Source organism: Haplochromis burtoni, unplaced genomic scaffold (genome assembly GCF_018398535.1).
Source record: "Haplochromis burtoni strain Fernald_Lab_line unplaced genomic scaffold, NCSU_Asbu1 Contig_338, whole genome shotgun sequence".
Lineage (NCBI taxonomy): Eukaryota > Metazoa > Chordata > Actinopteri > Cichliformes > Cichlidae > Haplochromis > Haplochromis burtoni.
In genome coordinates, this window is record NW_024582699.1 from 552,387 (window position 1) to 566,077 (window position 13,691).

Genomic DNA, 13,691 nt, shown 5'->3' on the forward strand with positions numbered 1-13,691 from the left:
CTAGTGTGTGTGAATTTTTGTGAGTTTTCTATCAACTGCATGCATAAGATTTGTATGTGATTTCATGTGTGCACCTGTGTAAATTGCAAAAACTTGTAGTGGCAAATGAGTTTCAGTTGAAACATGCACGGATGACAACTCCTGAGTGTGTGTGTGAGAGAGTGTCTATAAGTCCATGGCATGCAATAGTTTGTGTGTATATATATGAGTGGGTGTGTAATGAACAGAAGATTCAGGTGCAACGCCAGAAACACACTCCTGAGTGCAGCAGGGGCATCCTGGCACACACAGGGTACCAGATGTCAGAGCAGCGCAGGAACCTGCTCAGTGGACCAGTGACACTTTTTTTTTCTTTTTCTAGAGCTGAAAACTGGATCTGGGCGTCCAGGAATAAACTCTCTTAGGACCCGACTGAACCCGCCCTCACACACGATTAGATCCAAGTATGTTAACCCTACATCCAAAATTACTTCACTGTGAAACAAATGATCAAAAAACAAGTACAAGTCATTTGAAAGTCCCTGAAGATCCTGCAGTTAGCATATTTAAATCACATCCAAACCCAAAGATATTAAGTGTTTCAGAAACCAAAGAAAGCAGGAACTCCTTTGGTTCTGGTTCTAGCTACTTGAATGCCTGGAAGCAATATTAAATTTTTTCCACTAAAAAATAGCAACTTATCACATATTTTTGCCAACTGACTCATCCACTCACTATTTACACTCCTCGTGTCTTCATTGCTTGTCCTTTCTCGTTGTTCTTTGGGTTTTTCTCTTTGCTAATACCTACCTTCTGTCAGCCATACTGCTACACTATAAAGCAAATTATTTGCTAACTTTGCTGGTTTGCTTTTTATTTCGTCATTTAGACATTTCATTTTTTTGCTGATTATTGACTAATTCTGCATAATTAATTGCTGAACACCATGTCCTTAATGCCTATCCACTGCTTTTAATCTTCAACTAATGACAAAGAACAGAAAAAAGGACACAACTGTAGTTAAGTTTAGAAAATATATTCTGATCACTTATTTTAATTTTTTTTTTTGCTTTTTATTCACAAATACAAACCCCCATGGAGACTAGTACCAACCGTTCACAACAATAATAACAGATGTGTATTCAACATCCTAAAACTACTTGTTCAGACATTTAAATTCACTCTACAAATGAATTTCCATTAGATGGCAAAATGTAATATAATGATGCTGAAAAAGCTCAAGGAAATAAATATACAGCAATAACCGCAAAGCAGGAGAGGGCCAGGGTAGCTATAATCATCAGGTTTCTAATGGCAGCTAAGAAACAACTCCTGCGAAGAGACAATAACGAAGAGGAAGTAATGATGTAACCGAAAATGATAGTCATAATGCTGCAGGCTCCAGATCCAATTTACTAATGGAAAGAAAAAACTCAAAAGAAAGATTTGGGTTTGTTAATTTGACAACTACAAATTGAAGACTTGCAGATGCTGGTCTAAAGCATCTGATTTTTTGTTTTCTTCTCAGGTTCTGTCAGTGTACTGGACACACCACAATGCTGCCTCACTTGTCCAAGTGTTTTTTGCAATTTCCCCTGTGAAAGTAGTGACACAAACATTTTACCTATGCTTCGAGTAAAAGCTTGACTGCTTTGGACCAGTATCTCCTTCAGACAGTGCCGTCTTTGTTCCTCACACACCTCTTTCCCTCAGCTACCGTGCATGAACCTGGGCGGCCCTCAGTCTTAGCATTAACGATAGAAATCGCTGAAGTTATTAACCGATTACGCATTCTCCATCAGATTAAGACGGCTGTACTAGCCTGTTCCTGCAACGGGAATCAGAAGTGAGCTTTTCTCTGCACGCCACGTCCTAAAATGACAGTTCACAGCCCTTCGTTGATGCTTGTCAATGCAAAGCAAGTTAGTGAAAAACATTTAGCTGTTTCGAAATCCTGTCTGTTTGTGTGAGATAGGAGAGAAGGTGGGTAAGCATTTCTGTTTATTATTTCTTAAGAGTTCAGCTCACCCCCTTCACTGAAAGGCCTGTGTGTATTCCATAATAATTTACAGTGTGAGAGTTAATTTAGTTTTAATGTATGGGGCATGCAATCTGAACTGAGACCAACTAATGGTGGTTAGCCCCATTTAAAGCACGTTTGTACTTATGAAGATGGAAACAGAAAAAAATATTTAATTGCAACCACAGCTGCACTGTTTTCAGTCTTATGGTTAACAATAAGTTTATTTTTGATGCTGTGGTATACTTAGCTGTAGACACTTTTACAAAGAGAGGGCAGAGAAGAGGAAGAGCTGCTGCCTTGTGACTGAGATGCAGGGCGACAGTTGACCTATAAGGGGCTGACTCACCCCCCACGTTCACTTCACCACTAATATATTCACTTAGTAACGCTCAGGGGATGTGCAGTTTTGCTGTGTAAAAAAGGCTGTGCATGACAACTCGCACACATGTTTGCAAAATAAAACGCAACAAAGAATAGATGAGATCTGAACCACATGAGCAAAAGGATGCTAAGTATAAAAAAAGGAAATTATCAAACTGGTCAAAGTGAAGCTGTGAAACGAGACGTGGGTGGATGTGTGTATTTTTTAACGCTCTGAAAAGGAAGTCAAATAAAAGAAGCTATCCACTTCTCAAACAGGCAGGCAATCCTCGAGACCCCGAGGTTCTTAGAGGTCAGTCAAGTGCCCATCCGTCGTTAAAGGGAATGAAACAGAATAACTCATCCAGAACAAAAAAAAAGGGCCTAAAGAGCCTCAGATCATATGAAAGAGGAAGAAAAGAGCAGAGACAGAAAAAGACAGACAGACAGAGGCCTGAGTCTTATCAGCGGAAGATTGGTGTAGGAGATAAGGCCTCTAGGCAAGGCGTTGTGTTTAGCCTGTTCGAGGCTTCCTGTCATCATCATTAAGCCAGCTTCTTCGACGGCCACTGCGGAACAGAGCAGCCATTTGGAAAGACACTCAGCGAGGAGGAAGATAAAGAAAGACAGGGCCGTTGGTCAAAAGCAAGATGATGGCTATATTAGGTCTAATGAGTAGTCTAAGTACAACCCCATGCTGCGGTAAGGAGACTTGAATCCAGGCCTTTTGTTAGAAGTAGAAACATCAGTTTTTATGGCTCTCTTATTTTCCACAATAATTACAGCAAAAGTAAGAACGTTTCTTTTAGGGTCTCCAGTGAATGCGAGCAGAGTAAACATGCACAGGAGGAAATGCAGTGATATTTTTTCCCATAAAATGCAGAGAGAAACGAGACATTTAAAAATCTGCATTCTGTAGTGCCATATGGAAAAAGAAAAGGTAATAACTTTTGTCCTTTAAAAAACCATAGAGCAAAAATCCAGTCTAATGAGGTAGTGGTTTGTGTTTGGAGATGGGGGATGGAGAGTTGTCGGCTGAATCTAGCTGGCTGAATAGCTGACAATAACCGTCTGTGACACTTCCCTGCCGCAGGAGTCGTGGGCGCTAGTGTATTGTGACAGAGTGCAACCTTTAAAGGCCAGCGATTGATGCACAACAGCGCCCAAACCCAGCGACTCAGCCTCTATCGGTCTCCTCCTCTCGTCTGCGGTGAGCACGCCTAAAAGCATTCATGACCTCACAGTATACACACACAGGGACAAGACTTTACTGCTCCTCTTGTAGACTTTAAAGAATTAGTGTCCCTTTGTGAATCTCGAATCCGGGCAATAACTCAGTCATCATTCGCCTTGAACATTATGGTCAATTACAAAATCTGTCTGACAGTTGCCAATTAGTGTGGCACAGCCTTTGGCACTACATGTGTACAGATTATCTAGCCTGCATGGAAAACAAAATCCTCTACTGCCACCTGCTGGTTATGGTTACTTAAACACAGAGCAATAAAAGCAAATTCTTAGCTGACATCTCAGGATCTTTATTCCGGCTTGAAGATGTGGAATTTTACTCATCCAAATACATCCATCACCTAATTCTCATTTAGATAATTTAGTTGATGATCAGTCTGCTAGTGCTGCCCTCAAGTTAGAAAGAGAATGAAGAAAAGGCAATAAAACAACCCGGGAAAGAAAGGCAAGAAAGTCAATAAATCAGATCAGTAACTAATCAAAAGATGATGTTTCTGTGGGTGTATACCTCTCATAGATGGTCTTGAGAGTAACCTGATCAGACATCCCATCAGCCTCTTCCAAGTACAGGATGATCCATGATGTCCTGTAAGGCCACTCTTCTGTCAGGTTTATCCATGACGCCAGTCGATCCCAGTTGAAGATGATGTGATTGGCGCGTAACAGACGACCTGCCAACAACGAATCAGAGGATTAGGGGCCACAGAAGTCACTTCCAATCTGCTTAATAACAAACATTTTCTTTTGGCTGCATCATTGACTTGTATAACATATAATGGTTTTGCTCACAAGCACTAATCAGCTATAGGGGCTTGTTGTGCCAACTTGCTTAAAAACAAACTGTCAGTGGTAGTGCCAACTGTTTTTAATCTTCTACTCTGTTCTATTACTGTACCCCTTGTGTAATTTATTATAATATATTTATAACCTCTAAATCCTAAGTCTGCCAAGCCTTTGTGGTTAAATTAAAATTACTGTTTAAGCTTACAAGCAAAATGTACTCTTCATTAAAACAGAACTCTTGAAGCGCGGATGTTGATGTAAAAAAAAAAAATGGCTTTATTACTGTAATAATATGTACAGTTCTCAAGCAGATCATGGTTAATTCCTCACCTGTAATAGAAACAATGTTGAGCAGCCTCCTCATGGTCTGTGGGCTGATGTCACAGAACCAGTCCTCGGTCACCAGCAGCTTGGTCAGGTCGAAGGACATCTGTCTGGTGAGGGTCCTCTGCATCTGACGCCGTCGGTATGTGTCCTTAGCAGACAAACACTCATTAGCATGAGGCTGGAGATGGTACATGCTGCATTTTACTTCACAATAAGTTACATAATGGATCGCCAAAAAACACTTTACACCAGGGACGTCCAACTCATTTTATATCGTGGGCCACACTTTGATCTTAAGTGGACAGAACCGGTGAAACTACATAATAAATGCATAAAATTACAGGAAAGGTTCTTCTAAGGTTCTTCTATATTTATAAAAAGTCTTCATAAATACAGTTAAAAGTTTAAAATCTGTGCCCACATTCACATTTTCTAAAGCTGTTTAATGAGCCAGATTGGAGTCTTTGCCGGACCGACTTTGGCCCACGTGCCTTATATTTGACACCACTGGTTCACAGTATATAATACAGGGACCAGGAAAACAGGAAGTGTATTCTAGCCACACATGGAAAAGAAATACAGCAAAGGAACCATAGAGAGCCATAAATTTTTCCTGTTTAATGTTAGACTTCTAAACTGAAACAGCAGCAGTTACTGTGGACCCTGACTGATGTTTGTGAGAACGCACCCTTACTGTCCCGCTATGTGCATCATGAGACCAGAGGAGAGGTTTCATGGTCACCATGTGATCTATGTGACCATTTTAAGAACCTTTGCTTCATTAGACTACGACTACATCTAGATGGGATCATTTCTATATTATTCCACATACCCCATATTTGAGAGAGAGATTTTATTTTAAAGTATCAGCAGCACCACAATAATTTTTAACAGCAAACACTACCTTACTCTCAACATAATCCAGTTAAGGTTTATACCGATAAGCCCTGTAAAAGAGATGTACATGGGTTTCTTTCCTTCCATATAACCAATCTCTTAATGGCCATGACATACACAGCACTAAATCTCTGTGACTGCACAGAAGAAATCAAAGAGCCGCCGTCCAATACTGAAAAGTCATGACACACAGGCAAGCTATTGACACAGATCTACCGGAGAACATCTGTGATGATTTCAGACAGCTGCAATGGTCATGAGCCAAGACAAGCCTTTTGGTTGACTTTGAAGTTGTAACACCAGTCTCATGACCTCTTTCTCAGAGAGATGAAACATATGGCCACCGCTCAGTCTGAACCAAAAAGGTCTATCATAGAGACACCTCTTTGGGGCTAGCTTTTTGGTATTTATTAACTTTTGCTGTAGCTTCACAGCGTCAATGGTTTATTTTGATGATTCCTTGAAGTGCTAAGAAATACTAAGCAGCAATTAGTTTCAATCCAATAAATGTCAAAATACTACAGAGATATTTACAGCATCACACTTAATTCAAGAAGTCACAGAATTTCAGTGTGGAGAGAGCTCATAGTCAATTTGCCCTCCTGCCCCCTCATTTTAATCTCCACTTCTAGAAATAGGGCCCTCCTGCCAAGTGCTAGCTAGCGGCATATAAAAAGAGAATGCTGCCCTGTATTAAAGGGGCCAACATCAATAATGGAGGATGCTGGGTAAACCCAAGGTACAACCAAATGTCAAACAAACAAACAAACAAGAAAGGAAAGTGGGAAGGAAAGGGGGGATTGGGGGGAAGGTCTCATAGGAGGGTGGAAGGCATCAGCGACAGCAGCAGAGTCACTTAGCCTCCTGCCAGCAGACCTGGTGCCAGTGTTTTGTCACAGGGACCCACTGCTGCTAGGCCTTGTCATTAGGCTGTGGCAACGCAGCAGGAAGGATAAACAGCCATTACATCAATTACACCAGGAACCTTGGCCGCACACCGAGCACCTCTCTCTTTTTGTCTCTGTGTGTCTCCTTCTGTCCTCTGGCCTCTGCACCGCCTGCCAACACCACGCCTGTACTGAACCCCTCCTCCTCCCTCCTTCAGGGAGGAGGCTGAAGAGAGATAGCAGTGAAGGTTTCTCAGCCAGAATATCTCACACGAAGCCAATGTTTTCTGGTCAAAGAGCAGTGAACTGGCAGCTTTTTCATTTTGTTTGATTAATATGTAGAAATCAAACGTGAATATTAAGTACTTTCCTAAACAGCGTGGGTTTTGGGGAAATTATTGAAACAAAAAAAAAAAAACCTGCCTGCTTTCATATTGTGTCCAAAGCTTCTTCAATGTGCTATTGCAGCCTTTTTGATTTGGGTATTACAGGCTGGTGCAAGCAGTGAACACTCCCTGCTTAAAGTAGAATTTGGACTAATGACACTTTGGAGTTTTTTTTATTTTATTTTTCTTTTTATTAACAATCTGTTTTGAACTACCACGGCTCTTCCTCGTCTTCTTAACTTACAAACCTAAAGTTAGGAAATCAACCACTGATGTGTGTTTGTAAATCCCACCAAAATATTACATGTAATACTTTTTTTTTTACAAACTTGACTTGAATAGCTGTTACCCTGCGGTTTAAGGCGTTCTTGCTGCCAAGTTTGGCCTGGTCTTGAGCCAGGCTGCTTTGAGACATCTTCTTGTCCGTGTCTTCATGCCATCCTAGAGAAAGGGATGAAGAGGAAGAGTCAAAGTGTCAACAGAGACGATCAGGCATCACCAAGTATTAGATGTAAAACAGTTTATGAAACTATGAGTTTATAAAATGCCTCAAAGCTCTGTGTAAACCTACTTGTATATATTAAAGTGACCATATTATGCCCAGTTACAAGTTTATAACTTTAATTTGTGGGTCAACTAGAAGGGTGGGTCATGGTTTTCCTTTTACTATACAGGACCACTTTTTATTATCTCACTGAAACGCATCATTTCAGCTGCTGCCTCTTTAAGACCCCACTTACAAAAATTCCAATCTACTCTAGATGGGTCAGCTTGCCTGGAGCGTTGGCTAATTAGCGTAGTTCTATGAGGAGGAGCTGCCTTCTTAGAGCTAAATGGTAAATGCCCTGCATTTGTATAGCGCTTTACTAGTCCCTAAGGACCCCAAAGCGCTTTACATATCCAGTCATCCACCCATTCACACACACATTCACACACTGGTGATGGCAGCTACATTGTAGCCACAGCCACCCTGGGGCGCACTGACAGAGGCGAGGCTGCCGGACACTGGCGCCACCGGGCCCTCTGACCACCACCAGCTAATGGCTAACAAAATCCTGGGGTGTAGCCAAGAATATGATCCAGAACAAAAAAAGTCTTGCAGAAGTTGCTACCTTACATAAAGCATAACCTTGGTGCAGAGATGATCATGAGCAAAGGAACAACCCGTTAAAGACATTTGCGAATCTAGATTGCTTTCTTTAAAATAACAGGATCAAGAACAGTGCCCGTCGGTATATTTTTCTACAAATGTACTATGAGGGAATTGCTAACAAAAAAGCATTCACATCTACAAAAGCTTACAAATTTTGATGCCTCAGTGTGACAATTCCAATATACTATTGCTCTGGCTTATGAAATTAGCCCCACAATGTGCTAACATTGTTATGGGGGCACTGCCAAAAGTAATCAATTGGTTATTGGGTTCCTCACATGGGGGAAGTGCACATTGTTTTTGCTCTTGCAACCAGTAACAGAAGACTTAGTGTGTTTGCACTTGGTGAGACATTTTAGAGTTAGCATGGCTTCAACAAGTAAGTAAAAATGGTGTGTCAAACTAGCTGCTGAGTGGAAATGTTTGTTTTATTGTGACATAGATGTGGGGGAAGTAACACTTGACCTACAAATGAGGTGCTTTAAACTGTTCAGTAGCAGCACTCTATTGTGGGAGAGATTAACTCCCTTTGTAGTAAACTTTGGGTGTAACTTTGCAGACTTTTTCACACACAAAAAAGCTATATAACACACTAAAAGACGACAGTAAAGAAAAAAATAAAAGCACTTTAAAAGGAAGACGTGTAGCCTTTGTCGTGTACCTTCACCAGACAGTGGCTCCCCGTTGGTGGGTGCTGCCATGCTCATCTTTTTAGCTGTGTTAAATCCTCTGCTGTTGAGGAACACGGGCAAGTGGACAATGTTTCTCATGTAGTCGTGTCCATTGATGTTTGAGTCTCTTAGCACACTGTTGAGGTTTTGGTTGATAGCTTTGATGATAATATGGGGGTCACTGGCAAAAATGGAGATAAAAGGGCCTTTAGAAAAGAGGACCCTTACCTGGAAAGAAAAAGAAACACCATAAGAAAGTTTTTCAGTATCTTTCAGTTGCATTAAATATATGTTTACAATCTAATCACTCCATGACACGACACCTCGAGGTAGTCAGTCAGCTATAGTACTTAAACATAATGACTCCTGTGAGAGCTGACTGTCCACAGCACATGGTGCTGGGGAATTCCACTCGACTAACTAAGAGACATTGTCCAAGTGTCACAGGACATCAATTTGTGCTAGATGCAGTGCTGGTTTGTTAACCCGTAGCCAACAACCCTAAGGCTCGCCTGCAGGACGATGAACCTCCTGTCCAAAAGCAGCTGTCAGCAGAATCAAGTGAAAATGTTTTCACATGATGTCTGCATCTTTAATGCACATGATCTGTTAGCAAAAGTACACAGACTGAGAGAAAAAAAATTACATTTAGTTAATTGACAAATGTGTTGTTTGAGTCTCTCTCAAAAGAAGAAGGTTTTGGAGTGACTGGGACATGCTTGCAGAGATGAGAAGATTGCATTAGCACACAGGAGGCTGCCGTCTTCCCTGGGATTACTTCACCAAATAATAACATTTGGCTAAAGGAAATTATATTAGAGCAGCTGGGAAAAAGAATCTAAACTTGGAGGCAAGCTGAGGCAGCTGGGAACACCAAGGTGGCTGCAGTGCAACAGAGATGTGTGGTCTCTGTGTGCACAGGTGAAAGACCCACTTTGTGTTTAAACCACATGGCAGATGCTCTAAAACACTCTGGCTCATAGTAATAAATTTTCTTGAGCGGCAGATGTCAAAAAAATCTAATTATTCCATTATCTTGTTTTCAGTCAAGAGGAAGCTGCTCTAATTGTTAATCTGCCTGTACTGACGCACATGAAAACACGCACCGTGTCCAGCATCTGCAGCACTTTGTCCTGCTCGCAAGCATCTAGCCCATCAATGATAACCGCCATGCGTGTCTGGTTCTGGGTAAAGCCATCGATAGTTTTGGCCATTTTTGACATCAGCTCCACTTCATGTTTCAGAACCTGTGAGACATAAAAAACCCCAAAACAAATCAAAGCCAATTCATTTTCTATGAACTAAAGGAAATCAATTGAATTAGAAAGCACAACTTCATAATTTCATAAGCAAACTGAATGCCCCACTGTCATGGCAACAGGATGTCAGAGGATTTCCATTTTCTCTTGATTATGTACAATTACTAAATTACCTTCATAAACCCTTCACTCTTGAGTCTATGCAAGTTGTTGGCAGCACTGTGCAGGCGGTTCCTCTGGGAGTTGAGGACAGAGTCAGCCACCTGCCACCAGGTCTTACAGTTGAGCAGCAGGGCCAGGCCAACCATGCTAGCCATCGCAATCAGCACTGCATTTACTGTCAGATTCGTAGGGTCCACCTGAGGAACCAAAAGATAAAAAGTAGGACTGAAACTCTGACACATACTGGGTAGGCTCTCTTCTTGTAAGGCTATTTCAGACCAGCATAAACAAAATACACCTACACAGTATTTTTTTCAGAGAACTAAAAACACCTACCTTAAAAATAGACAACAGTGCCACACCAGTGATCAAGCACCCTAGCGTCAATGCAAAGAGTACAAATGAGGGAACACAACATGTTTTCTTCCATTTTTGACCTAAGGGGTTCACAGAAAGGAGACAGTAATATTACACAGCTGCACAGAGGGCACAACACACCTTCACATGCTAAAAATACATCAAGAAGGATATAAAGACTTTTTAAGTTGAATAAAACAATGAATTAAAAAAATTCCTGCTACATCAGCAGCTACCGGTGTTTATACTGGGCTTACTGGGAGTTCTGGTCCTGAATCTACTCTGGAGCCTGCTCCTTCTTTCTATTCATTTACTTTCAGCATTAACTTGCAAGTTTGTTTTGTTTATCATTTGTTGTTTGCTGTTGAAGCAGGTTAAAACCACTCCTGCATGACCAAACCAAATGTAGCTAGCTAAGAGGGAGACAGATGTCGGGAGATTGTTTGCACAGCTTTCTTAAAAGGTCTATTTACTGCGACACAGGTATCTCTTGGTCTCTCGAGCGCTTTCTTTCATTTGTATTTCCGTCATAGTTTTTGCCCACACTGACTCACCATCATAATTTGTGCAGTGGTTCACCAAGAAAAGTCCACAATGCTTATAAGACTCTCACAGAATTCCCATCATTATAATTTTACATAGGTTCTGATTAATGAAAATACATAATTTATATTATTTATCCTTTGCTGAACTGCAGCACGTTTAAAAAAAACAGCATTTAGTTATATAGTGTATTATTTGTAAATTTAATATTCTTTATTGTCTCAGTAAACTTTTTCTTTACGAGTCCTGACATGACTCATAAAAAAAGCCAGTAACATCACCTTGGATCTCATCACTCTTGAAAACCCTAAACAGCCGGGTGGCTAAGAAGCCAAACTCCCTCTCGCAGGCATCTGACAGCGTTGCAATCATTTCAGCCATTGACGTCTCTCCTCCAACACTAGACAGGCGATTATAATCAGTAAACAAGAACCTGCATAAAGAGCGAGAGAATGCAGATCAGTATTTAGTTTAATATCATCAGTACAGCAGACATATACAGAGTTAGTCGATTGTGCTAACGAATGCATTGCATTTTACAACTTACAACAAGAAAATTGTGAAGGTGTATTTTATGTGTTGACTACAATAAATCGAGTGGATGTAGTTCTGTGTCTGTGCATCATTGTCACCTGACAGGAAGGGCGCGGGTGGTCTGCTCAGGGAGTTCACGAGGGTTGACAAACATCAGTTTGAGCAGCAGCTCCAGGTAACCGACATGACGAGCGAGCCGGGTGCTGATGACCCATGCCCAGTTCCAGCTTTCCCTCTCACGCCGGCTTCCGAAGTACACCAATACTAAATGCAAAGACATATCACAGTCAACAAAGAAAAAAATAACATTGTCCACCTTACTCCATTTAACCAATATCTGTGATTACTTTATTTTCTTAAACCTCAAAAGGTTTGGCTTCTGAAATTCAGTAAGATTTTTACCAGGACCAAGCCTCAGTGACAAAAATAAAAGTAAAAAAATGTGACAGGCACAAATTTTTCAAATGCTGTCAAGTATGGCGTAACCAGGATGATGATGGAGTAGGATTGGTTGTGCTTCTTGTTAAGATTTTACGAATTTAAGACACATTAAAGCATTCACCAAGCATGCAAAAAAGCCCTGCTTCAAGACCAGGAGGAGACTTAAAACTCTGGGAGGGTCACAAACAGCATGCAGGATAGAAATATACTAAATCAAATACATGCTGTGGCGCCCCCTTGTGAATATGAAAACAGCCGAAAGACGTTTCTTCACGCTTTAGTAAATTATGATTCAAACAAAGGCTGATCTGTAAGCACTGAGCTGGATTTTTAAAGCATCCATTTTTCTCTTTATTTTGTTCTTAATTGTTATTTTTCACTCATTGTTCCTATTTTTTATTTTTTTTTTGCTTTAGTCAATATTTCTATACTGTCTGCAGTGGTTGCTTGACTATGTTTCTACTAGTAATTGTCTCTGTATTAGGATAATAGAAGACCCCAAAAGCCTAACCAGGGACAAGATCTGCAAATTAAGTTTGGCTAGAAGTCCTAGCGTAGCAATGTTTACACGTAATGTCCACTAAAAGGAATTAAAATTTAATAGTAGCTAAGCTGGTAATTTTTTTAAAAGGGGTTCATTACAACACTGTCACCGACTCATTATTAAAAGGCTTTGATTTACAGTTTAGATTAAATGTTTTTGCACAGCATAAAAACACGCCACACTGAAACAGGGGTCAAAATATTTTCCAGTTAAAGAATTCTGCTTGACATTCTCTTTGGACAGCAGGCTGACCTTTTATTCTCATCTCACTGCAGAGTGATTCAAATCAAAGGAGAGTTTTCCCACAATCATTCAGTACCCAGCATTCAAGCCGGTCTGTCTCCTCACCGAAAAAGATGTAGAGCAGGGCGAGGAGGCTGAGCGAGACCGCGATCGCCAGTTTGGGATTAACAGTAAAGCCCAGAACGACGGCCACTGAGCCGCAGAGCAGCAGGGTGAGGAAGACTACCAGCCATGAGAACTGGAACAATGGCTCTATCTGCTGGCCTGCAAATGTCTTCATCTCATCTGTTGAACAAGAGAAGAACGGAGAGGCGAAAACAAAAAAGAAATTTAAAAAACAATAAAAAGTACTTTCCACATCTCAGTACCACTTTATTCTCATCCAGGAGAATACATACCCTCCAGTTTCTTAAGAAGGAAAGACTTGCCACTGCCCCACTGAGCATACAGGCCAACGCAGATAGGCGGCTGCATCGTGGGCTCACTAAGGATGTCTGCTAAAGCGCTGCTATACAGGTCATAACCCAACATGTCTCCATCAGACTCAGTGGGGGACAGGTGCTCTGAGAGAAAGTTAGGGGAAAAAATATTCAGAGAAAATAAACAGCTTCTTTTCTCAAATTCTGAACTTAAATTCTCCTTTTTTAGTTTGCAATGTGAAATGCGTCGTACTCGCTCCAAATATCTGCGTCAGGATGCTTTTCTGGTGGGTGCAATCGATGTTGTACGGTGTTTCTCCAGCTTTGTTGGGACGGTACAACAGGCGGCCATCTTTCGGGTTCCTCAGCAGCAGCTCGGCCAACTTTCGGCTACGCCCTCGAATGGCGATGTGGAGAGGCGTGTCTCCTTTCTGAGAGAAGAAAACACAGAGCTCAGTTAATGACAATCTAAAAA

General features: G+C 41.1%; 1 protein-coding gene across 9 annotated transcripts in view; it reads right to left on the bottom strand.

The window, feature by feature from the left end:
• kidins220a (kinase D-interacting substrate 220a) overlaps positions 1-13,691 on the bottom strand; it is a 46,454-nt gene that overhangs the window by 21,323 nt on the left and 11,440 nt on the right. For all 9 annotated transcript variants that reach the window (XM_042228650.1, XM_042228648.1, XM_042228646.1 and 6 more), the window contains 12 exons: positions 13,470-13,647; positions 13,196-13,360; positions 12,903-13,082; positions 11,668-11,833; positions 11,317-11,468; positions 10,472-10,572; positions 10,147-10,332; positions 9,821-9,961; positions 8,705-8,942; positions 7,240-7,331; positions 4,724-4,868; positions 4,119-4,281 (listed from right to left, as the gene is read on the bottom strand). In XM_042228650.1, the coding sequence (XP_042084584.1) occupies positions 4,119-4,281; positions 4,724-4,868; positions 7,240-7,331; positions 8,705-8,942; positions 9,821-9,961; positions 10,147-10,332; positions 10,472-10,572; positions 11,317-11,468; positions 11,668-11,833; positions 12,903-13,082; positions 13,196-13,360; positions 13,470-13,647 (1,907 nt within the window). The remainder of the gene's footprint in view (positions 1-4,118; positions 4,282-4,723; positions 4,869-7,239; positions 7,332-8,704; positions 8,943-9,820; positions 9,962-10,146; positions 10,333-10,471; positions 10,573-11,316; positions 11,469-11,667; positions 11,834-12,902; positions 13,083-13,195; positions 13,361-13,469; positions 13,648-13,691) is intronic.